The sequence below is a fragment of the Cyprinodon tularosa genome, unplaced genomic scaffold, assembly GCF_016077235.1.
Source record: "Cyprinodon tularosa strain WSP-4 unplaced genomic scaffold, ASM1607723v1 ctg420, whole genome shotgun sequence".
NCBI lineage: Eukaryota > Metazoa > Chordata > Actinopteri > Cyprinodontiformes > Cyprinodontidae > Cyprinodon > Cyprinodon tularosa.
The window spans coordinates 737,590-763,681 of NW_024039142.1; the positions used below are offsets into that span (position 1 = coordinate 737,590).

A 26,092-nucleotide genomic window follows, 5' to 3' on the forward strand; every position below is an offset into this window, starting at 1 on the left:
TAAGATGAGAAATTCATAATTTAATGGTCATACAGATACCAGATCCAGCCTCTCCCAACACAGATAGGCTATTAATGTAAAGGTGATTAATATGCAGCCTTCTCAGAAAGCTTCTTTACAGGTGTTATACACATTTCTTTAAAAGAAAGAGATCAGATGACCTTTTTTTGCAGCAAGATCTAGCAGAAAGCAGGTGTGAGAAAGTGTCTTCTGCAGCCCCTCTCCACACAACAATGAGTGAGAGTATGCAATAAGCTGCATAACAGGTATGGTGGTAGGATGACAGAGATGCATTTGCAAATCAATCTATATACCAAATATTCAAGTTTTTCTTTCTATTTATCCATTTTCAATATACATATATTTTTGCATTTAAATAATCATTTGAATTAAGACAGCGAGGGAAAAAAATTGATAAAACACAAAATTCAAGATGGACTCTTGCAAAGTGCTTTTGTTACAATCGCAGAAGCTGAAAAAAAGGCAGTCAGAAAGTTAGTGGTACACTGTGGGGTGGGTTGGGGGTCTCCGCTTAGCGTTACAACTACAAATATCAAACATTTCCTCCTGTCGTCTTGGACTTGCATGGACCTCACTGTGTGATATCGTGGAATGAATCCTGACTTTGGTCTGAGGTGTTAGTAAACTAAAAAGTCTTAATAAAAATCTCCAGTTTACCACATACTTTAATCCTTTTCTTTCTTTTTTCTGACTTCATGACTCCTCTATGAGGGTGTGTTATTTATGATTGGGTGGAAACTCCCTCCATGGAGAAGATGAGCAATGAGTCAAAGATATTTATCAATTCCTAAGAAAAGCCGAACAGCTAACTATGAGTATCGGTTAGAAGGAGCTGTTGTTTGCAGGAACATCCCACTGAGGGAATCCTTCTTGACGAACTATGATGCAAAAATTCTTCAGAGGGATATGGCAGAAAAAGTCTGGGAACGAATAACCAGACAAGCTATAAACTGAGCAGATAATGAAACCCAATGCATAGCAGTGAATTTTCCACCTGAGTAGTACTTACATAAAGACAGAAGAGACCAGCAATAGTCTCTTTGTTTTCCCAAACATATAACAAACTCTCCTGTATAAATGTGGCCGTGCTAGTTTGGCGAATCGACTCTAGTGCTCATCGCTCGGGCTTCCTAAACTGAAAATAACACTCAGCCTTGCCCAACCGGCCATGTTTAATCCTCCCTGTGTGCTAACCTTTGTATCCCCCAGAGACTGACAAAGACTCCAAGTGCAAACTGTGTCCACTTGGCTGAGAGGCAACCATCAGACAGAACTGTGCCTCTGAAGGACCCAGGGCTGTCTGTGCGAGCGCCAGAGCCATGCTGAGCATGGAGCCGTACTGCATATGCTGCACTCAGGCTTGCTGAGCACCAACAGCCTGATGAAGAAAAAGAAAAAAAAAAAAAAAAAAAAAAAACAAGGTGCAGCAAAAGGACTAAACGAAGCTACCCTTTCCACAGTCGTTATAGGCTATACTAACAGTCAGCACGTCCTGCTTTGTTAGAATATTTACAGTTCTAGTTATCGTTTGTCTTTGTTTGGTGGCCTTCTCAGATAGATTTAATAAGAATCTTTGATAATAACACGAGACAGATACATGTCGAGGTCAAGTCTGAAGAAAAAAAAAAAAACAGCCCACGAAAATGTAGGGAAAGTTGGAGCCTGTAGCCTGCGTCGGAGTAACCTTGGTCTGGGGCTGAGGCTGCGAGCACACATCAGAGCTGTTCAAGACCCAGATGCAAGAAAAGTAAAGAAACGAGCCGTCTTTACATTAATGACTAAATAATTCCCTACCGTAGGATGCCAATTCAGCTTTTTTATGTCAAAATAATTGAACAGATTTTTGTTGTTGATCCCTAAGGCACGCTTTGGCCCTTGATGCTGAACAGTCAACCCGGTGAGAGTCAGCCTCAGCCCCACACTCCACAATAGTCTGGAATCAAACAAAATAAGCTTAACACTCCTCAGACAAGGCCACAGATCATTTACAGTCACTTCAACCTTCTCAGATAACACACTGAAGTCATTCAGTTCACCAGAGATCAAGAGCAAAAACAGTCTTAGAAAAGGAGTATTGGTAGGCATTGATTCATAATCAGAACAATAAACATAGAGATGTGGCTATCTGTGTCACCTTCGAACAGATTTGGAACAAGTCAAACATTTCAAGTTTTTTTTTTCTTCAGAAAAGCTTTACTGCTCATCATAAAGTTTTACTCTATGATCTCTTAATCTAAAAATAAAATTCTGTTTCCATCTGAGAATCTCTTATCAAAAGCCTTTAGAATAAAGAATAAAACCTAAAATCGGTAGCTTAAAATGTCCAGTGATGACAAGGAAACCTATTTATTTATTTTTCCGGCTTTGGTATGTTACTCCTGGGAGTCTGTATATTTCTCAACATACTGTACATGATTAGATCTAAAGGAGGATTTTGAAAGGACTCTGAGAGACCGTTGAGTATCGACCACGCTGCTCTGTGCTCATAGACACTTGCAGGCCTTTAGTTGAGGTCTCGGGTCCTTCTCCCCAGAAGCAGGACGAGGACGTTTTTACAATAGTGCAAACTTTTGCTCTCTCAGCTGAAGCACCATCTCCAGTGCTTTTTAGGCTTTTTATCCATACCCCCACCCACAAGCACCCTTATTTTATACACCCTATCCTCCTGGCACAGCATCCAAAACTATGACCCTTCCCCCAAATCACACATACATACCGCCATGTACAAATTTCTTAGGAAAACAAAAAAAAAAACAGCTTCAGCGAAACACACAATTTTAAGAAAATTAAAGAACAGGCTATACATCCTTGAACCTCTGAACCATTTTTTTTTTACAAACATACAAAGAATGAGAGGAAGTGAACTCAAGTAAAATGATCTGAAAGATGACGAGCATCCATGGCTTAGTCAGGGAGGTTCAGACTGAATAAAAAAAAAAAAAGAAAACAGAAAAAAAAAACACACTTATTATCCCCAGTCTGCATTTGACTAAGATGGAAAACAAAAAGCTTTGGTCAATCAACAAAAACTACCCTAAGGTCAGATTATAATGGCTCACAGGTAATGTTGGGTAAAAAGAAGAGAAAAAAAAATCATCCACATTAAGACACAGAGGGTTTAAGCAGTCCATTCCAAGTACCACCACAAATAAAGACAGACGTTAACGAGCTTACAATGGTCTAGAATTGGGAGCGCTGCTGTACGATCATTAAAACCCCCATTTAATTTATGAAAGAGGAAAAAAAAAGGAACATAAGACTTTGACAACCCCTGACTGACATTGACCAACGAGAGTAAACTAGTGCTATGAAAACCTGCGCAGAGAGCTGCGAGATAAACAAGCTGCTGTCCGACACTTCGATTTGCAGAGCGATATTTCTGCTTCTGTGCAACCGTGGACTCATCCCCAGAAGCACGTGTAGGTTTGAGAACAGATGGGATGGATGCAAAGGCTTGTTTAGAACAGTTATCCTGAGACCCTCCAGCCTGCCTGCCAGCTTGTGCATGTGCAAACACACAATAAAGGATGGATATACAAACACATACAAAGTGCCCTTTCTTCTGCCTCCATATTTTATATTAAGACGTAAAGACAATCACTGACAGCGAACTTCAAGTGCATTCTTTTGGATCACAAACCTCATTGGTGTGTACATGACCCAGTTAGGCCTCTCTTGTGGGAACTACTCTCTTATATCTTCTCAACAACAAGTACAAAGGGAACTCAAGTTTACCACAATGGACAGAAAAGAGGGACTGATCTCATTTGCTACCGGTTTGTTTCAAAGTACCCGTTTTGTTGGCCAAAGCGCCCAATCTCCCTGCAGGAAAGTGCTCCATAACCAGCCTCAAACCGAATAAGGTGCAAAAATCAGCACTTGCACAGAAATTCCAAACATCCTCTTCTAAAAACGTATTATGCCTTTAAATAAAAGATTTACAACCTTAGATGAACAACAAACCATGAGATATTATGCTGTATAAAAACATGTGTTGGGTTAAAAGTCTGAAGGGAAAGACATCAGATCACCTGGCTTTAAAAGCAGCTAACAACTAAGGGTCTGTTATGTCTGGATTATTAAATCTATTCAGAAAAAGATACATTTAGAGCACTTTAATCTGGAATGTGTTAATAAAGATTTCATAACAATAGTCCTTTTTAAAAACTGGAGTTTGCAACAAGTTGACATGGACAACATGTGTAGTACAGTAAAAAAAAAAAGAATCTCAGGCTTAACAGGCTATTACAGCACCTAAAACATTAGCACACTGGTAAAAGACTGATCAAGTATGGCTTAAATTTTTACTTTTTTTTAAGCAACTATGGCTTAGCTTTCCCAAGTTGCAAACAAATAAACTATTAGACTCCTGAACCAAATCTCATTGAGAAAGAAGAGACCAGTGCGTAAAGCTTTACACTGTTTACACTGTCCCCAAACAATTAGCTGCTACCGACAAGTTTAGCATCTCAGGATTTGGGTGTTAAAAAAAAATAATAATCATAATTTGGTGCAGCAAATCAAATACACACTCTTTTTTTGAAAGACTTGTTTACATATGTGTATTTTTTTCCAAATCATTTTTGTTAAATAAGTATATACATATAAAAACTGTGATATCTTCCCTGGTAATTGTTCATCTGAGGTTGTAAGATAACTAAACAATGTCGTTTTTTTTTATGCAGGAAAACAGTCGGATGTGTTTGCATCGTTATTCTGATTGCATAAGCTGGATGTTGGGGGGGGGGGGGGGGGGGGGATTCATATACAACCCTGGAATCTGGACATGCATTGTTAAGACTAGAAAAATTAGCCAAACAACCTTGCATTTACTGACCATATCAAAGCAGATAGTGTGAGCGGTGGCGTTTTTCCTCCTCTCAGCAGGATACCTGTACGTGAATAGCACAGGGAAAGTGCAGAGGGGCTGGCAGCTCAGGGTGCATGTTTGAACAGGCTGTGGCTGACTCACACACTGATGATGTGGCCAGAGGGACCCTGGCTGCCACACACACACACACACACACGCACGTTCACAACACATGTACATGTAAACTCACTCGTACAGTAAACTACCAGCACCAGGCGTCCCGGCTCTAATATAATAATAATAATATCTCCTCCAGGCTGGTTCAGGGGCATTAGAGGATAGGCAGAGAGAGGGAGAGAAAAAAAAAAGGTCTGATTTGATCCCCTCCCGGGCTGGAAACGTGGCTGAGCTGGGGGAGATTATTTTTTTGGAATGCAACAGACATTGCGAGTCCCCCCCTCCTGACTTGTCCCCCTCCCCCATCAACCAGCTGCAGCTGGGCTATCTGGTCTCCCAACTTGGACAGGTATTTATTGCTCTCTTCATCACAGGTTGCCTTATGGTTGTATGGTCCCTGGAGCAAAGAAAGAAGCGGAATAACCATCATACACGCATCTAATCTCAATCTCCCTCTCTCCTGAACAACAACCCAGATTCCTTTATATATAAGCCTCTCCTGCTTTGTTGGATATCTTTAGTAAAGCTGTGCAAACGTAGAAAAAAAAGGTGCTCACATATGTCTTCTTCGTACTCTTTCTACCTTGCTCCCTGCCATTCGTTTAACCTGCAGCCACACCTTGTCACACAAGGTCAGACTCCCAAAAAAAAACAAAAAACCCAAAAAATGTAGAAAGTTAAGCACATTCATTCATTAAACGTTCTTATCCACTGGGCGGGAACTGTACATGTCAAGTTTTAAGTTTCTGACAATTAGCTGACTTTTTATATATTCTTTTCTTTTTTTTTTTTTTGCTTGTTTGTTTTTGAAATTGAACATTCACACAGCTTTGTTTCTTTCACCCCAAAACTTCAACTGTGTCTGAGAAAACTAACATCAAGCCAAAAAGGAAAAATTAGTGAGTACACCTCAGTGAGAGAAGGGCCAATGCCATATCAGCATCTGCTATATACACACGTATACAATTATAAAGTGTCGAGTACCCAAAGGAACAAAAAAAAAAAAAAGATAAAGAATTAAGACAAAATCAACAGGTCAAACAAACTCTGACATTGCAGGGCTGTGAGGGACAGGAGGCCATGTGGTTAAGCCGACAGATACATTAAGAACGGTAGTGCTTCAAAAACACACACCCTCCACCCCTCGCCATACTCTACCTGTGAACGATGAGCTCCCGCTAAAGTGGATTCAACTCAAGCCAAACTCGTTTTTCAATAAGACAAACCACCGATTACAAAAAAACAATAACAAAAAAAAAAACAACAACATTTTTTTTAGAGTAAGTAACACTTCAATCAACCCCTCGCCTGATTCTTTCTGGAACAATTAAGACGGAATAAAAACGGTCTTGCATCAAAACATTGGTGAGTTTTCCTTGCATATACCATATTGTGGAAATGTTGTTTCTATGGTAACTGTACATCTCAAAGCTGCGAAAGAATAGAAAAAAAAATAGAGTTGCTGCTGGGAGGATTTGTCCTGGCTTCACTGGTACAGCAGCCAGAAGGTGCGTGACAGTCACCTCTCTCAGAGCTTGAAGGCTGTGAGGACAAAACCAATAAAAATTTAAATCAACTGCATAGTTGTTTGGTGTTTCTTTGTATCTATCATACACTTGCCTAACTGCATATGCTGATGTAAAAAAAGAAAAGAAAAAGAGAGTCTAATATAAAGAGATAAAGCCCAGAAAGTGGACGTCACGGGTGGATGATTTGAAGCGTTCTTTCCTCTTTAACAAATAAAACAAATGAAGTGCTTGCAAGTCTATTCCAATTCCTAAAGTAAAAGGAGAGAGAAATATAAAGATTAGAGATCTGTGACACCCTGATTTGGTTTATAGAGGAATAGTTAGTTGTTTTGTCTTTTTAAATTGCCTTTGCATGTTTATTTTTTTGTCTTCTCTGTCCACCGGCCTGTCTCACAGGCCGTGCAGAGCAACTGTGGCGTCCAGCAGCGTTCTGGTGGTCCCCTGCAGGCTCAGGGTCCTGTCTCTCCCCCCAGCTCCTGCAGCTGAGGACTGTGTTTGTGCTCCTCAGCAGCAGCCTCCATCTCTGCAGATGCGTCGGAGCGCCGCCGTCCCCTGATGGTGCGAGGTCCGGGCCCAGTTTCGGGGCTGGGGCTCAGAAGGCTCTGGGGGGCTTCCAGGAGCCCCGGTTCTCTCACCCGTGGTTTTCTGCCCCGGCGGGAGGGGATGCCATTGCAACCGTCCTTCTTAAGGTGGCGGTGCAGGTGATCTGAACGCACAAATGTCTTAAAGCAGCTTGAGCACTGATAGGGGCGGAGGCCAGTGTGGACACGCATGTGGTTCTTCAGGTCATAGTTGTGAGCGAAGGCGGCTCCACATTGTGTACACAGGTAAGGCTTCTCTCCTGTATGCTTTCGCATATGAACCTTGAGCTTGTCCTGCCTGAGAGGAGGAAAGACAAACAAGGCTTAAGAATACACAAAGAAAATGTCTAACATTCAAAGCAAACAGCTCACTTTTGTCTGAGTGCGGCGTGTTCAAACCGCCAGCTTCACTATTTGGTTTATGCATTAGTAAATAATTATCACAAAATTTATTACTAAATTTCACGCTTGCAAGGATCATCTTAATAGGCTTGGAATGATTTCATTTTCTTTTAATTGTCACATATTGGCTCTCCTCCAGGTCTGTGAGGGTTGCAAGTCCAGCTGAGGAGAAGTCATAAACTTTACATCTTTATCTGTGTGACCACACACCAGAGCTTGATTGCACATTAACACAGGTCCTCTGGATACATAGTCTCAAGAGATCTGTATTGTTTACAATGTTGGAGCTTTAAACAGGACAAAACCATAATCCTGTCTTCAAATTAATCAAGAAGAAAGAAGTTTAGGTTATCCTATTGATGAGGCCTAATTTATATTTTAAATGAGGACTTGTACAATAATATTATGGGCAAAGTAAAACATAAAAAACAACAGATTTATTCAGCATAGATGTGCTCCAAATGTTGACCTGAATTAGAAGATTTTTTTGCAGCTCTTAAACTGAAAAATCAAAAAGGACGTAAAAAAACTCAAAGATTTAGAATAGGAGGCGATAAACTGCACATAAGTGTACATGCAATAAGTGGGCGTGTTGTGGGTGATCTAAAACTGATTTGATTCTGTCCATTAAAATGAGCAGATTGCAGTTTGAAAGTGTCCATAGAAGAAAGTTGAGATTCAAAGCCATAGAGATGGAGAAACTAAATATTAGTTATTGTGCATCTTAGAGCCTATTAAAAGTGCTATGAATAAAAGTAAAAAAAAAAAACTTGTACAGCTTCGTGTACGGTTATGTTTTATTTAATTAAGGGTGAAGACAATCCCTGTAGTGAAAAGATGCACACTGTCATCCCCTCAGCCCCCACCATGTCTCTTTGCAGGCTGCTGTGATTTTCTATTTTTATAAACATGCCGCTATTTAGATTCAGTCATTGTTTACATTTTGGTGTTAATTCTACATAGATTTTCTGCCGTCCTGCAGCATTAATCTTTTCCAACCTACATATATGTTTTTTCTTGTTACTTTTGATGGTCCAAATATATTTACATGCGATTTGTAGCGATTCCTCCTTAGGGGCCAGAATGACTGCAGATATCTTTACATGTCAGTTTGTGACTGAATTTCAGAAGCACTAAAAAGACACAAAACTGCGGCCGCAGTTCAGTTTCTGATTTGGAAAAATGCTTTGCAGGTTGTAAATGTTTACATTTGCGTATCCTCCACCCGTGAATTTTTGCAGTTTGGTCATTAGAATATGACGCAGAAAAAATGCTCTCTGCTGCATTGAAAACGCAAATCACTCTGCACTGTCTTTGAAGAGCTGCACTGCATCTACAAACACATTTCCTCTGACATAAGAGGCCAAACCTTCCAAAGATCCGGGCCTAAGAGTAGCCATTTTTTAGGGTTTCCTAACACCACATAGATTCTGAACGTAAAACCAATCCATGAACAGAGTGGATTTTTTATTTTAGTAAAACCAACTTGATTGGCCTTGAAGAGCAACCATTTAGTGGGAAACAGGAAAATCTGCAGTTTTTCTCATTTGTGAACCGACCAGATATAAGTGATACCAGGTTGTACTGACAACTCTCACATAACTCTTTGATCTTCAGCATCTTATCCACAAATATATACTAGTCCAGGCATCAAAAGCCCGGAAAGTCTATCCAACAGACAGAACACATTGCTGTCATGCGGGATATGCAAGTATTGTACTTTATACTAAATCCTACCTTGCAAACAGTCCTTTTGATTACAATATTGCTCTCACCAAACACTGGTGGTATATTAAAGGGGAGCTCTAGACCAGACACGTCTGCATTCCCCTAAACAGTGAGGCTGAATGGAATTCAATCAAGGTTTCTCTCTTTTATCCTTCTGGACCCGTCTGTCAGCAACCATCCAGGATCGCAAATCTTGGCCTTTCAGAAAACTCAGATTAGTTTTCTTCTTTAGGGGAAACATTTTTACATTAAATAAAGCTAAACATGCTAAGCGCTAAATACTGTTTTAATGTCCAATTGAATAACATTTTGGGACATATCATTGCAGCGAAACACTGCTCACTGAACTTATCAGGCTGCCTTGGCCTTCCTCTGACTCTTGTCCTTCGGTCCCCCCTTTAGCCTTTACTACCTCCCTCTAGCTTTCAAGCTCTTAAATCGTCTAACCTTCCTACACTCCAGGACAAATAAGTGCTGCTGTTAGGACAACTCCAACTGAACCTGCCTACTCACAAACACACACACTCAAACAGGGCAAATGTCTTATAAGTTATTATATTAGCTGTGATACAGGCAGCTGATTAAAGCCACAGTAACCTTTGCAGATCTGTGACCCAGACATAAAAACATTAACAAACAAAGATGAAGAGGAAACGCTCTTAATGAGGCTGCAACATTTGGACAAAATGGCCCACTGACAGAGTTGAATTATTTAAAGGATAGCAGTGATTTAATACTGTGCAAGGCAAACCCTTAACCCTGATCAAACAGGATTAAGATCACAATGCCCCCTCCTTCCCCAGTTGGTTAAATTTAGCTGGAGAGTAAATTAAGAACAGTTTTCCTCTTGCTAAAAGGGGTTTTTGATATGTTCAGATGGTAGCATCTATTTTTAAAACAAACCAACTTATTAATTGATTTAAGTAATTATTTGTAGGAAAGAGCAAGCCTTCCCAAAAAGGGAAAACCTGACGCATAGATGCAGATAAGCCACGTCTATCTGTTTCCAAAGGGACACGCAGCAGATTTTATTTGAGAAGCGAAGGAGTGACAGAGGAGGGGGTTGTGTAAATACTCTGCTGTGGGCAATAAGCAGCATAACAGCAGATCAAAAGTTCACATCACTGTATCAGAACGCCATCCAGGGCCTGCAGTCCCCCTGTGTATCAGAATACATTCTTTTATGGCCACCTTTCACAAGATAACACATTCATGGCACAGCCTTCTTTTATAGGACCCCGAAGTTAAAATTCCAGGACTTTGTCATGAGGGCTGCCAGCATAAAACTGACCTTTATAACACTCCGGCCCCCTCCCTCACAGCCCTGTGATGTTACATTAGTAGGAAATCTGTTTAGTACCTTGTCAATCCATGATCAGGGTAAACGTGGACACAAACTGCACTGCCTAATGCAAAGTTAAGGTGGTTAGCGCTAATTCTCCAGCTCTTGGCCCTGTGGTATCTCCCTCCACTAGGTCGTTTGTCCAAGACTATTAGCACATGTGACATGAGGTAGTCCCTTCATTAAACGGGCTTACCTGGTAAAGCGCACTTTGCAGATGGCGCATTCATAGGGTTTCTCTCCTGTGTGTGTTCTGATATGGCGCGGTAGCTTGCCTGCACCTTGAATGACCTTCGAGCATATGGGGCACTTCTGAAAGGCCTTAGAGCGCATCTTTCTTTCCCCTCCACCTCCTCCGGTTCCGTTTCCTCTCTCCTCGCCCACCCTCTCTCCCACCGCCGTGTGCTGGCCTGCGTTGCCTCGTGACATCCACAGCGACGGCACACTGTGCATAAGCGAAGCGGAAGCTGCGTCTTCGTGCTGCGTGCTGCTAAAATAATTCAAGTAAAATTCCATGTCGGGGTCGTCCCCGTCTCCCTGCTCCTCCCCGGCTGCTGCACGCCTCTTCTGCCTCTCAATGGAGTCCATCATTTGTTGTAGCAGGGCGCTGGCAGAACCTCCCTCCCTCACCTCCCTACAGCCGTCCTCCACTTCTGTCTCCTGCCGAGACTCGGAGGGGAGGTAGAAGTGGCCGTTTTGAGATGAAGGGTAGTATGAGGACCCCAGGTTGACTCCATTGCCCTTAACTGCCTCTTCATCTTCCTCTTCATCCTCATCCTCTTCCTCGGGCTCTTGTGCATGGGGCTGTGACAAGGCCAGGGCCAGGGGGGAGTAGTACTCTCCGGGGCCAGCAGGAGTCCCATTGCTGGGGGTGCTACCGTTACCATGATTAAAGTGCAGGTGTGTGGGCAGTTCCCTGAGCTCTGGCGTGCTGCAGCTGCTGCTCCAGTGCGCCCCTCTCTGGAAGTACTCCAGGTACTCCCGGGCTCGGTTTCGGTTCCCCTGCTCCTTGACTCCTCTGCATTTCCCCTCTTCGTCTTCGTCTCTTCGCTCACTGCCCGCCTGTTGGGATAAGAAAGGAAAAGTGAGTCTGGGAAGGGAAGATTTGCATTAATGAAAGTGAGTACAAACCACCAGCTAAGAAGAAAAGAATAACGCATTTGAAGCATTCAAAAAAGAATACAATCATAAAAAAACTAAAAACATAAAACGAAGTGCAAACCTCTAGAAAAGGTAATATTTTTATGAAACAATAGAACAGCGGAGCCAGTTGGATGACAAACTGCGATGTTAAAAGCTAACGGTAAAATAAAAACCCTACGGCGGAGACTGGAACCACACGAATTTCACCTTCCATGAGCAGAAGCATATAACTGAGGAATGTTGGCTGTTCTTTCTGTTTCAGAGAGCTAGACGTTCATGTGTTCAGTGGTCATTTTGGACTTTGATGGATCTGGTTCTTTTACTCCCAAATCAATGGAGAGGAATCCAGTGTCAGTTAGTCCCTGCCATAAACAGACGTGTTGTTGAAAAAATAAAAAAGGACAAACTGATCAGAGCTAACTTCATCAGAAACTGAAAATGTTGCCTTGACATTGACTGTTTTTATCACTGACCCCCTCTGTGCTTTAAAAAGTTTTTGTTTGGGAAATGTTGAGTTAAAATGTCAGAATTAGCGTTAAGTTCAAGGCTTTATAGAATGGCTCAAAACACTTTGGCTTAGAACATATGCAAATTGAACCGGACACAAATTGGACCAAAACAAGGCTTTGTTTTGGTCCACTCAATAAAGCCTCGAACTTAACGCTAATTCTGACATTTTGAATTGAAAAAGCTCCCTTGATGGGAAGCAAAACCTCTTCAAACTTGGAAACAAAGTCCAGTAGATTTTTAACTTCTTTCAAATGACTATGACCTGGATGACTGAGAATCCTCACCAGCAGATTCTGAGGAATACAGAAAATGCTATTTAACACTGCTAACCTCTACAGATAATTGCAAATACAAAATCTATTCATTTAATTCCATCTTTCTTTCAAAGCAGTCAAACCAACTTTTACACAAACAGCTCTCTCTCTCTTACTCAGCTGGACACCGGCTTTCCTCCCGGGTCACATGATTTATGGCCGCCTACAGCACTATAAACTAAAAAAGAAATATTTTGAACAACAGAAATCTGAATTATATAAAACCTATACTCAAGGGCTGAAGATTTACACAAACAAAAAAATCAATAAAACATACATATCCACCAACAGCTGACTGCAGCATGAATGATTTGCCGTTCCACAGGCGAACATCCCTGCTGCAGTTGAAGATGTTGTACGGTGCTGTGTCTGTAGCCTGTGAAGGAGCATGCTGTGCTTCAGCAAATGTTGTTGGCTCAGCATGAGTAAGTGTTAAACTAACTCCAAGCTGTGGGTGTGTGTTTGGCATAGTGAGAGGCACTGATACAGGCCATGATGTAAGTCTGTTTATGCTGACTGTTTTTTTGAGGTGGGTGCCATGATGACTGTATGCATTATTTTCAATGTGGATGGTCTAAAGGAAGTAGCTTCCCCGTTCAAACCGCCTAAAACAATAAGTTTTTTCAAACTTGTTTTTAAACGATTGGCCATTAAAACTGTACACATGAAATATATAAAGCAAATAGTGCATTTCTATTAAGTCGCAACCTCAAAAATCCTTCCAGCAGGAGGGAAATGGTGCATTAAAAGTCAAGACCTAAATCCAACCGGGTGGGGTCTGTTTATCTATTCCAAGACATTAAAAGTGCTATTTACGTCTATTATTTCATAAATAAATAGAACTGTGTGTTGTTCACATTTAATCCAGATAAACATATTAAAGGTATTTTGGAGGATTTTCACAAATTTTTTAAAAGATTCGTCCTCTCCACTTAAAAAAAATGCAAATGCACAATCCTGTACCCGTTCAAAGACTACTAAACGTGTGTGAAAGCATGCATGAGCCAGTTTCTCTTCGTGCACGCTCTTTTTAAAAGTTGCTGTTCTCATAGCTCATACAAGCTAACTGTGTCCAAACGTCCGCGCAACCCCTAAATCCCTCAATCACTATATAGAGCGGGGGCTATATAGTGGACTTAATAGCGAACTTAGTTAACTGACCGTTCAGACAGATGATCACTACTGGTTGCTCCCCGTTGGTCATGCAACTCCTCCTCCACTGTGTGGAGCTTGCCATCTTTGTTATTAGTCGCCCTTCTTGGGTAGTGACAGCCTATGGCGGCAGCGGGTCTTTGTGAAAGCAAATCCCACAATGCTTTGCGAGGAGAACTCTTCACGCAAAGCATTCCGGAATATATCTGTCTCTTCTGAGGCCTTTCTTTTCTTCTAATACACTTCATAGATACTTTTTCTCTTACGACCCTCAAGCATTTCAAATCAAACCTCGGTGGGAAAGGTGAACTTCAATGACTGTCTGAAACTGTAGCTAACCACACACACACCTGAAAGTGTGCATGCGCAGAAAAAGATAACTAATGGGCGAGCACATTGGACGGCATTACATAAACATATCACCAGAATAATTGACAATTAGGAGGACCACTTATTTAGATGATCCACCAGGAAATAACAGATCGTCTTCTATACCTTTAAAGTATCTGGTTCTATCGTTGTGTTCAGCTGTAAAACTTTGTAGTGTTTTTGCATCTAAAGCTAAAGTTGCAGATGGTGGGTATACAACCTTTATCAACAATTTTTTGTTTTTTTAAAGATGTCTCACCGGCGGGGAGAGCACTTTGGTGTCCAGCAGGTGAGTACAGACATCCTGGACAGGAGAGATTTCCAGGAGGCGTGCAGCAGCAAGGATGTCAGCAATACTGCTGTGACTGACAGTCAACGTCGCCGTGTAGGCGAAGTCCAGCAAAGCTCCCAGGGCCTCCGCTGGAACAAAGTCGATGTTGTAGATGTTCTGTTGGTCGGCGGCGATCCCCGAAGTGAAGAGTTTGTGGAAGTAAGAGCTGCAGGATGCGAGGACAGAGCGGTGAGCCGGAAACTCCTGGTCCTGGGTGACTAAGAGCACATCACAAAGGAGGCCGCTGAGCCGCTGCTTGTTCAGGCTGCCCAGGACGTCTGCGCTGTGTTCAGGGAAAGGGATCCCCACAGGACCTTCCTCTGCCTCTCCTGCTCCTCCTCGCCTTCCCCCGCCCCCAGTGCTTGTTATACCCCGGAGCCGCCTTCCTCCTCTCCCACCGGCCCCTGACGACATCTTCCACCAGCCTGCCGCCGAGCCGCCAAGCACAGCCCCCACCCGTGTATCCGTCCTGCCGTCTGTCTGTCTGCCTATCTGAAATAAAATAACAGATAGATAAAAGATTCATCAGTCAGTTTTTCATTTTTGGATAGGAAAGCGAGAGGAATATTGTTTGAATGGGACAGAAATCTGCAAAATTAGATCCACACATTACTAAACATTTTTAAAATTAAATAAAATCCAAGAACAAGGGAAATTAATCCAATCAAAGCATATAGGCAGTATTTATTACAACCTGGTTAAAACCTTAATAAACCAGCTGTGAGAAAGATCTACAAGGGATGAAGAAGCAAGGATGTAAATACAAACATTTTTGACATTTTGTTCATATTATCTTTATATGCTTTTTATTACCCTGCACAATATGCAGTTAAAGATACGGAAACAATAACTAATCTATTCATAATTAGAGATGCACTAACCACGCAGTTTGTGGCTTTTTTCTTCTCTCTAAGGACTATGGCAGCTAGATCGAAAATGAAAAAAGTCCTGAGAGTTATCTGTTAGAGGCCATAGGTCTGATTCAACAGAAATGTAAAGGATTAAAAGATAATCTCTCTATGTGCATCAAACCCTTATCTAATTTCTTTAACTCTGAAAATGGCCTCAAAATTAATCATTTGTTTGACACCAGATTTTTTTTTACATTAAACATCATTCAGGTATAATAACAGAGAAAAAATATAGAATTTCCCTAATACATTTTCTAATATTAAATGATTAATAATTTTTTAACTAACTCTTAAATATCCTAACATGTCATTCGTAATGACATGCTCCCTAATAATTCAACTTATGAAGTAGGCTTGAATCAAGATCTGTCCCCGTCTGACCTGAAACTGAACTTCAGTGTGAATATCTTACATATCGCTCCTTTCAGCCGGACTGGAGAGCCTTGAGACAAGAGTCTTCAAGCCATATGGTAACACCAAAGCTCTGCACCTCGTGACAGATTCTGATGTATTTTGAAAGAGGTAAAAAGAGACTACTCTTACTCTTACTAATGGCAAAACAGATAGATGACTAAGTGTGAAACATTAGTTACTTGCAGTGCATATGGGAAATGGGAGAATCATAAAGATATTTATGTATTTCATGTGTGCAGGTGGCTGGGTGCCTGTTTCCTTGCATACATGAATACATCTACGGAAGACATCAAGAAAGAGGTCGTGGAGGACAGATAAGCAGAGGGGATCAGAGTGCATGCTGGGAGCTGGGTTTGTGTAGCCTATGCACTCTATGACAGTTGAGAGTGAGGAAGGAAAGTGGAGGAACACGAAGAGAGAGGAGGGTTAGGGGATGTGGAGAAGCCTGCAAAGGGCAGACCCTGTGGAAAAAAAAAAGAAGAGAAAGAGTCGACAGGAGGAGGAAGAGAACGTACGGCGAGTGGGAAAGGAACAACATTAAAAAGGGAGGTTGTCAATCCGGTCTGAGCTAGTTACCCCACCCTGCACTGCGTGCCAAGTTTCGGAAAAGGCCTGTCCCCTCGCTCACGTGTGTTTTTCTGTGCATGTGTGTTTGGTGGGAATTAAAATAAATCGACTGAAGCTTAGGCAGTGGGGGGGGTGGGGGTGGGTTTGGGCAGAGCGGTCCATCCTCGATTTCTCAGTCACACGATTGAATACAGTAACATCAATAACACCAAAATCACACACATACAGAAACGCACACGACACCCACCCTGTCCAGCTCCCCTCCTCCCCCTCCCCTCGTCACCATCTGCCAGGCAGACCCAGCGGGGGGGGGCGAGGCTGAGCGGTTGTTGCGTTAAATGGTTTGTTCTCTACAAGCTTCAAATGACAAGATTCCTGGCGATCAATCCTCCTGGTATGTTCGAATGCTGCACCTCATCACCAAACCTGCCTAACCTGGCTGCCCCTCCTCTTTTAATAGAGTTTGCCCTCTTTCTTCAGCCCCATCCTCTGCCCTGTTATGCTTTGTTTTATCCTCTGTAAGGAAACACCTATCTGCGTCCCCACCTGTGATGTCAGACACTTCATAGTTCAATTTATCCTTCCCTCTGTGCGTAGGAGCCCATAAGGGCTGAGGAGGTGTGTCGCCTTCACATCAGTTCCTAATTGGGTCAAAGTTTGCTTAATTGAGCCAAAAGTAATAATGAAGATAACATTTAGATAAAAAGCTGTACGCTCAGAGGATAATGATAGAACAGTTTGCCCAGCTTTGCTAAGTGTGATTACCAGTAAAATGTCAGCCGACTTTAAGGCATCAGCTGGTTTCCAGTGTTCAGATGAACCAACTTTTGGCTTTAAAACCACTAAACTGCTACATCTTAATGATACTGCAGTTTAAAGTCCATTTAAAGTGACGCCAACATTAGAGTGATGACTACAGGTAGAGTTTGTTGTTGGGCAACAAATGACATCCGTTTGTTATTATTGTGTTGCTCTAGAAATGGCACAGCTTGTACAGGGGAATTATCTCAATCTTACAAAAATACAATAAAAAAAACAAAGTAATGAACAGGACCAGTTCTCCTGTCCTTTTTAAAAAGGAACTCTAGTTCATGATGTAGTAAGATTTTGATTATCACGTTGCCTGCTGTTGTAGTAAAGTGGCCTTTTTGGTGATGGTTTTATTTTCATGATAGTATTTGCTTTTAATGCTACTGATATGGGAACTCGGTCTGATATCAGCCAAGAACTGAATATCGGAATATATCCTCCTGCCTTTAAGATCCCCAATATCAGAAAACTCATAGATACACTTCACTTCTGTCTGCTTCAGTTTATGGTGAATAAGAAATGGGTCAGTTGATCTAATGTCTAATTTTATTAAGTATTGTTCTCTTTTTGATAAATATCACTTTAAAAAGCTTTCTCTATCATTCCATATTATAAAAAAGCAATAAAAGTGTATAATTAATGCAGATATCGTATTGGGTTGATATCCGTATCAGTCAATACTCAAAGCTGCGATATCAGTTTTGTATTGGAACCAAAAAAAATTTATCGGAACACCCATATTTGCTTTTGCTGGGTGTACGGAGTTATAGGTTTATGGTAATAAACAATAGGTACTATTTCAGATATTTCACTTTGATAATCCTCACAAGAAATAGCAACAAAATATCATAATAACACTATTTCCACACATACGCAGAAAGGAAAACCATCTGCAGAAAAAGCATGTTGACTTTAAAAGAAATGATTATAATAATAATGAACTTGATAAATAAAAGTTACACTTTGTCATAAATGTAAATGTGTTGGAATAAATGTTACCTTTTGTCTTTTTACAACATCTTTGCTTTAACCTTCAGTGTTAACTCTGATACAGTAAAGTGGGATGTTTTTAATCAAGGTTGTCGTCCCATGAGAACAGTGGCTGCACAGTTTGTCTTTGTGTCTCTTAAATCATATCATTGTGGGCAGTTGACCACATAGGGTCTGAGAAAACGGCCAATGATTCTAACAGAGCTCTACTCAAAGCAATTTGTCAGCCATGGCATAAGCTAATTTACTACCCCAACCCTCATCTGCATAAGTTAAGGGAGGAGAGAGAGATATGACACAGTAGGCAAAGAGAATGGGGTGAGATAGGAAGGAAGAGAAAAAGAAAGGGAATCCATATGGCTCCCTGTCGTGTCCTTTGCAGGTGGAAACAGATCTCTGAGAGCCGCATCCAGAGCCGAGCCGACCTGCTTTTCTTTAGCAGGGCAGCTCCACAGCACCTGCTCTGAACCAGGCTTTGCTGCAAGGCTGCGAACTGCGCTACTGTATCCCCCCCATTTGCCCAGAGTTGACCCCGGGTCATGGCTTTGCGAGGTAAAGACGTTGAGCTGACGAGGAGATAAAACTCACACAGGCACGAACATGCATGCGCACACACATAAAATCTGATTCAGAGCCACAGAAGGGACTGCTCTTCAAGCAGGAGCAACCTGTCCCTAAACAAACCTGCACAGAACACAGAGAAAGAGGAAACATGGAGCCACAAACCTGATCCTGACACCTCCTCATGGCTTGAAACATTCCTTATCACTAATTCATGCCTGTGGGTGACAAGGCCAGCAATCTAGCACAAAGCGGCAGCGCAGCTGTCCGTGTACGCTGTGTTCCACTTTCAGGGAAGGGCCCTCTCCTCAGTGATCGGGCCACGAGCGCCCGGGCCTGCTTTGCAAGTCAAACAACCGCCTCAACTTGAGGGCCGACCCATCCCATCTCCACCCTCATCTCATTCAGCTCTTCCGCAACATCTCTTCGCCCCCTCCCAAATATCCGTCCGACACTGTTGTGTAAGAGACGTTTCTGTTTTTCCAGGTTTTTTTTTTCTCCCCCTTTTTAATCAGTTGACCGAACACGACATGTATCAACATCTGCACAGAGACAGTTGGAGCCAATTTGCTTGTCGCAGACTGTCAAACTCATTAGAATCCAAATGAGGCGGGAGTTACCAGGAATGGTTTTTATTTAGGCTGACATGGATCGTTCTGTGGAACCTCTCGAAAATATCCGCGCTGGATGTCTCTCAATCTTTGCCTGACACATACCAGTCATTCTTAGATGCAAGCAAACAAACTGTTAACTGTGTGTAACCCAGATGTTTCGCACATAACGAAATAAACAGATTAGAAACATTTATAAAAAACTCACAACCAATCCCCCCCCCATTATCTTTCTCTTTTCACTTTCTAGTTCCTTAAATCTAATGAGAGAATCTATATAATGGCTAATACTAATTTAAGAAGTTAAAATATAGTGAAATGTGTCTATTTCAGAGAAGTACTAAATAGGCACAGGCCAGTCAGATATTCTCATGGTATGAAAGATACCAAAGTAACAAACTGATTACACATTTATAACAAAGAGCATGATCTAAATGGCAAAAACTGTTCCGACTGATGCTCTAATAAAATCTTTGACAAAATAAACGTGAAACAACAATTAAATTAGATCTTTTTTTCTTTTTTAGAAATTATTCATGAATTACAAAAGGTTTTCAGAGGCTTTTATGTTTGTATGAGTGTGGAGAAAATATGGAGACCTTTTCCCACGGATCTAGAAGGATCCACTATGAAGTGTGAGTAGTTGTACCCTGGGGTGTGTTTGTGTGTGTTGGATTTTGAGTAACTGCCACTGCTCAGTGACTCGTTGTTGGCCAAAGTGGAAGGAAACCTGATTTGCCGCGTTAGGAGCAAATCAGGAAATAGGCTAGGGTCTGATAAAACCTAAAGTTGCATGGGCTGGTCGAGGCTTGGCAGCTTTCACTAGAAACTAACCAGGAAGCACTGCCAAAACACAGAGCCAGTGAGAAGGCGGTGGGCGAGACGGGGAGTTAAACTTGCAGGCTCGCTCTCAACTTCAGAGCAAATTGGGGCCAAAGAATCTGTCTCAGATGTCAATGATAAACTCAGGATGAATTACTGTTAGACCTGGAATAACCTGCTACAGTAAGAGGAAAGGTAACCACATTCAGGCTGGGGGGGAGGACAGGGGCTGGTTGAGCAACAGCACAGGTGTCATACTGTTAAGCAGTAAAATGACTTTTCAACCCATTTGTAGAAACAAACATGCTCAAATAAACACCCTAGGACTCGTCTAAAAGTTGCAAGTTTGCTTTTTATAAGACAAACAAATAAAAATTAAGTTCAGAGGACTAAAAAAAGGTCTGGTTTGGGGCGGTTACCTACAAGAGATAGCACTAATGGCGTCATCATTAAGTTTAAATAGAGTTGGAAAGATGCCTAATAAGGACCAAAACCACAACGGATAGTAGTAAAAGCTATTTTAAGAACCTTTAAACTACTTTCATGTTTAAATTAAACAGCAATCCACGGAAATGCAGAGAGGAAATGGAGGTAGTGTGTCGATAATCTTTGTTTGTAACGAATAGAGCATGTAAAGCAATTCCAGCAAAAGTAACTATGTAATAAAAAGGAAAGCAGTATAAAAATGGGTGAAACAGCATCCAGTTAAACTGCTGTCATATGTTTAAATTTTACACCAGTGCACTTTTATTATCAGGCAATAACCGTGACTGGAAACACCTTAGATGTTCAATGCTCAGCAAATGCTTTCCTTGGGAAGATGTTTGCTTCTGCGCTGCCTCCAACTTTCATTCCTCTTGTAAATAATCATCAGCTTCTGTGTACAAAACGACTCAGTGCAAACGTCATGACAATTTAAAGGTTTATAAAACTGCAATCGACTAAGCCACAATGGAAGTTGTCCATGGTGTCCAAAGTCGGCTTTGGCCAGCCCTAATTCCAACTTTATAACCAACCAAACTGGAATAATACTAAAATAAGATGCTATACTGTTGGTAAAATCCCACCTGCCCATAAAGCTTTAAAGGAATTCCACTTGAGAACTTAAATAAAGGGGTATGTAGTGTTTTTCATACAGCTTTGGGGTTATTACAGGTGGAAACAGACATAATGAAACATAATTTGCTCCTTTTATGTTTTTTTTAAATGAAAGATTACACAGCAAACATGCATTACAGTTTTTGTCCTTTTCTCTTATAATTTCATATAATAACTTAGCATTTCTTGACAACCTGCTCATGTTGCAAAACACATGGCGCTAAGAAAGCTCCTGTCAAAAAGTTTCAGTGGTCAAGCAGTGAGCAATGGAAGCACAGCTCTACGCATGCCCAGCCGACAGGGAAGGAGGACTTCCTGTGAGCCTGTGGCAGGCGTGTAACAGAACCCGCTCTGTTATCAGATGACCAGCTCTTCTCTTGCTCTGTCTCCCTGTCCGTACTGTCTGACCCCCCCCCCCCCCCCCTTCTTTTCCTCTCATCTGTTGCTCTCATCTCATCATTGCTCCATCCCTGTCTCAGACTGTGAACTGCATAGTATCCACCACATCACCCACTTCCCCTTTCCACTGCTGAGGAGGCAAAGCTGTTCGGACCCACCCACCTCCCCATGTCTCGCCATACTTTAATGCAACCCACACATTGTCTTTCTCTTGTTTCACTGCAAACCAAGTAACTCCATCAGCGAGCAGACAGTGTCAGGCTGGTCCCATATCCGCCTCCCTTGGCCTCCCCACAGGCTTTATTCTCATTAAATCAATAATTGGGGGTGTTTTTTTGGTAAATATCGTAAACATCTCTACCTTCTATTTGAACATAAAGAAAAAAACAAGCATCCAACTCTAAAAATTCATATGATGGAGGTAGAGCCTTTGCTCCTTTTTGAAAACATCCCAGGCCTCACTCTCTTACTCTTAATTTGATCAGGTTGTGTTGAACTCTGCACAATAAATGTCCCAGAAGAGAACAGAAGAAGCCCCTTTACTGCCCCTGGTCTTCAGCATAACAACAGAAAAACAACAGAGAGGGGTCTGTCTGTCTAGCCAGGCTGGAAGCTGTGGTATATTAAGCAGCTGACCAGGGGAACCAAACATCATGGAGGGGAAGTGAAGCTGCATTCAATAAGAAAGAGGCAAATGAAACAACTCCAACTGTAACGTTTGAAAGCTTTATGAATGCCTTCATGTCAAAAAAAAGGCGGCATAAAATTCTCCTCTTAAAAAAACAACAACTATCTACTGTAGAAAGCCATTTTAACACATGGATAAACCTTTAAACAAACAATATGACAGCTACATGTATCCTACTTTATACTGCCAGCTTTTTATTCTGAAAGAAAGCCTCAAACTGCCACGGCGACATCACACAACCTGTCCTCTCGGTCTGCCTGAACCTGCTAGTTTTGGGCCATCGTGGTGCAGGCACAAACATACAGGAATATCAAACTGTATTCAGCCTCACCGCCAAATTGATGGGTGGTGTCTTGGACCTGCCCACAGTCACTGAAGTCCCCTGCAATTCCTCTGGAGTCTATTGTTGGTAACACAGACGCGCACGTACGTACACACGCACTCACGCATACAAACACATATGGCGTCCTAGTTTAACCTCTTGCTGGAATTCACTAGAAATAACCACGCACTTCATCCATAGGGTAAAGCACATACAGAGGACTGTATTCACAGTAGCTAGTCTATTTTGTGAGCCTGAAATGAACAAGAAAAAGTGCTGAACTTCATTTACAGCAGCAGTGCAAAAAAGGTTCTCATAAAATGGGCGTACAGTGCTCTTCACTTACCCTCTCCATGCCCACACATTTGTAAGAACGGGTTCGACAAGTATGCAAAGCCAAAAAAGAAAAAGGAAAAAAAAAAAGCATCTGGTTATCGAGGAAGACAGTGAGGGTTGCTGTGAAGTTTTGAAACCACTGGCTAAAAAAGCAAGTGTTACATGGCGGCAAAAGAAATTACAATCTGCTTTAAACAAGATGCTGGCGAGGATGGGAGAGATGAGCGGTAAAGAGTGAAGGCATGTCATGAGATTGAGCATGGTTTGAACGACTGAAATCAATCTGTGAACACTAATGCTCTTTGGGGATGGTAACACAAAGTTCCCAGAGCTTAAGTTTTGCAATAATATTGCCCAGACTCAGTCGAAGCAATCTGCTCTGCTGGAAGGAGGGGGGGGGGGGGGGGGGGGGGGGGGGGGGTTCAGCTGTCACAAGATGTCACCTGTTCTCCGCCTCATTAAGGCGAGATGCCGCTTTAGTTTAGTTTCTAAAACTATTACTCAACACCTGTGTCCCTGGAGCTATCAGGTGCAGCTCAGCCAAGTATCTCCCTCTGGCTTACCCCTCAAGAAGCAGAGGTACAGTATATGCAAATAACATTAGAAACAGATCTATTTAACTGAGCACATCTTAACAGAATCAAGACAACACATAAAGAATTCAATGTCCAAAGTTAAGAAAGCCAACTTTAACAGATAATCAATGTAGCACCTGACCCCTCAACTCCTGCTCTGCCTTCAAGCGGGTCAAGAACTCTGAGGTCTGTTAAGACACATTGGTGTTTACCTCCCATGCTTGCCTCCCATCTCATCTAAATCCCAGCCTAAAGACATAGTGTGTGTGTGGATGTCTTTGTTATGCTCACCAAATAGGCAGAAAATGTTTCTCGGGACCTCTTTGCCTTCCCCTGCTTTGCCGGCCAGCTCTGCTGCCTGTGTCTCTGGGCAGGGCTAGAGCATTACCAGGCAGGAAACTTGTGAGTGGCCCTAGTCATACAGGCAAGCCCTTGCCTGATCCCACACAGACACCTACCCGCCCCCATCCCATCCACCACCACCCTCTATTTTCAGCCCACAACTCTGCTCCTGCATCCCCTCACTTCATTGGCTTCACAGCGGCTCACTCACCACACCTCCTCGCAGAGATAGGCTGACGGCAGTTCCCTTTCCTCCATGGCCGAGGGCAAGGCACTCTGGGATATGGAGGCTGAAACCCAATGTCACCTGGTTCCCACAGCCCCAGCTGCGGACTACGAGTCCCAGCTTCCCTCTCTGCCCTCACCACCCCCACTATCTCCAAGCCTGCTCTAACGTAAGCAACCCAGGGCTGAATTATACACTACAGTGTGTTGCTAGAAGCCTGCAATGTATTAAAGTACAGAGCAGCCATCAAACAGGGCAGAGCACTGTGGGAGGAAAAAACAAAACAAATTTCAGCCCAGACTGTCAGGACAGCACTGAAACATCGGCCGCACGCTCTTTCATCAGCTCAGTGCTCTTGGGTCGTTCAGACACACTTGAAACTCCTGACCTAAATTGACTCACCCCTCCTCTAAACAACCCAATGCCACCCAGACATGCTTTGCACATCCAGCACACCCTGCAATGAGTGCCTGTCCCTGTAATGTCCTGTAAACTTGCTGCCACTGCTTGTAGCTAGTTCAGTACCATTATTTTTTTGCTTCCTCCTTCTCCTCTGACACCTCCCTCCCTCCTCCTCTTCCTCCTCTAAGTGCTTCCACCTGCCTGAAAAGTTCATGTTTTGATCACGTCCTATGAACTTTATCACAAGATTCTTCAGAGGTAAACAGCTCTACAGAGGACATATCTAAGGGAAATTTTAAAAAAAATGGAACCTTGACTAGGGGCTGCTGCTGCTGCAACCCACCTCACCTCTCTGGTCACCCCCCCCCCCCCCCCCCCCCCCAACCCTGCTCTCCATTCTGGCTCCCCTCCCTCAGTCCTCCCTCTCTCCTCTGCCTGCTCCCACCCCCCTGAGCTCGACAGGCCCAGGGCAGGCAGAGGAGGGGATGACAGGTCGCCTTCAGCTCACCTGTGATGGCCGTGATGGTGCTTGTTGTGGGTATCTCAGCCCTCTCCTCTCCTCCTCTCCAGAGCTCTCTATCTCCCTCTCACTGTGGTGCAGCTTAAAGCCCCTGTATGCGCTAACCAAGCAGCAGCAGATCAACTCAATTCCCTTCCTGGTTTCTGGAGGGCAAAGAGGTCCCTCCCTTTTCTCTCTCTTTCTCTCACACACACTCACACACACACTCTCTCTCTCTTAAAGACACAGTACCCTCTGTCTCCCCCCTCCTCCTCCTCCTCCCCCTGCCAAGATGAAAGTAAGGTGGGAAACACTTAGTACTGAAAAGCAGGCAGTTGTCATAATCCTAAATTGAACCAGATTTTGACACAAATCATTAACCCCTGCCTGCCCAGTGGGTTCTTCCACTGGGACTGTCATCTGCTCTAATCTGACATTTGTCTATGGACTCTGGGGTTAAAACTGAGTGTGACTCCTCTCTACTCCTATGCAAGTCGCACCCACCCATTCAATCGCCTGAGGTCATAATGTCCCACCCTGAAAGCAAGCCCTGGCACATTCCAGCACACACATACACACACACACAGCAGGGGCTGCCAGCAGCCCCCTCAATACACACCCTCTGTTCAGATTACCTGCAAAGCTCCACCAGGTGAGGACATTACAGAGCTGAGATCTTCCCCGCATGCTGCGGTTAGATGTGAATTCCCATGTGTGCACGTTCTTCCCATTGCACCACTTCCAAAATGCCCACCAGCACACCCACTCAGTGAGTGTAAGCCAGCCATTGTGCCATGCAGTGAGTTGGAGAGCAAAAATGTTGAGTTGCTTCGGAGCCACTGCTGGGAGGTTACTGATTATATATAATCAGTACTATGTAATCAGATTACTAAAGTAATTATGTTTAACCAGATTACATATGAAAGATATGTAATTAGACTAATAATATCCTGCATTCCTGATTAGATCTGCTATAAATACAATTTTACAACTCACCTGAGCACAATTATGCATACCTGTAATTACAGGGATAGGTTGGTTAAATTAGAGCAAGTTTTTAATCTTCAATAAATCATCAAATAAGATTTTTTTTACTTGGAATATGTCTAT

The 26,092-nt window shown here is 42.6% G+C and overlaps 1 protein-coding gene across 2 annotated transcripts; it reads right to left on the minus strand.

The window, feature by feature from the left end:
• zbtb7a (zinc finger and BTB domain containing 7a) lies at nucleotides 1-24,808 on the minus strand. Of its 2 annotated transcripts, none has more exons than XM_038299260.1 (4): nucleotides 23,805-24,808; nucleotides 14,338-14,901; nucleotides 10,787-11,652; nucleotides 1-7,416 (listed from the first exon to the last, which is right to left on the minus strand). In XM_038299260.1, the coding sequence occupies exons 2-4, from the start codon at nucleotides 14,821-14,823 to the stop codon at nucleotides 6,987-6,989; spliced, it is 1,782 nt and encodes a 593-aa protein (XP_038155188.1). In that variant the 5' UTR covers nucleotides 14,824-14,901; nucleotides 23,805-24,808; the 3' UTR covers nucleotides 1-6,986. The 2 variants fall into 2 exon arrangements, with proteins under 2 accessions (XP_038155188.1, XP_038155187.1); XM_038299259.1 differs by lacking the exon at nucleotides 23,805-24,808 and adding an exon at nucleotides 18,828-19,473.
• Between the last annotated feature and the right edge of the window lie 1,284 nt (nucleotides 24,809-26,092).

What these genes read in the sequence shown, in the direction of transcription:
- zbtb7a (XM_038299259.1), bottom strand. Translation starts at nt 18,860, where the DNA reads ATGTTTCAAGCCATGAGGAGGTGTCAGGATCAG. An exon ending in CCAAAGTGCTCTCCCCGCCG is followed by an intron (nt 11,653 to 14,337) that starts GTGAGACATCTT and finishes TTATCCCAACAG; the next exon opens with GCGGGCAGTGAGCGAAGAGA. An exon ending in TGCAAAGTGCGCTTTACCAG is followed by an intron (nt 7,417 to 10,786) that starts GTAAGCCCGTTT and finishes TCCTCCTCTCAG; the next exon opens with GCAGGACAAGCTCAAGGTTC.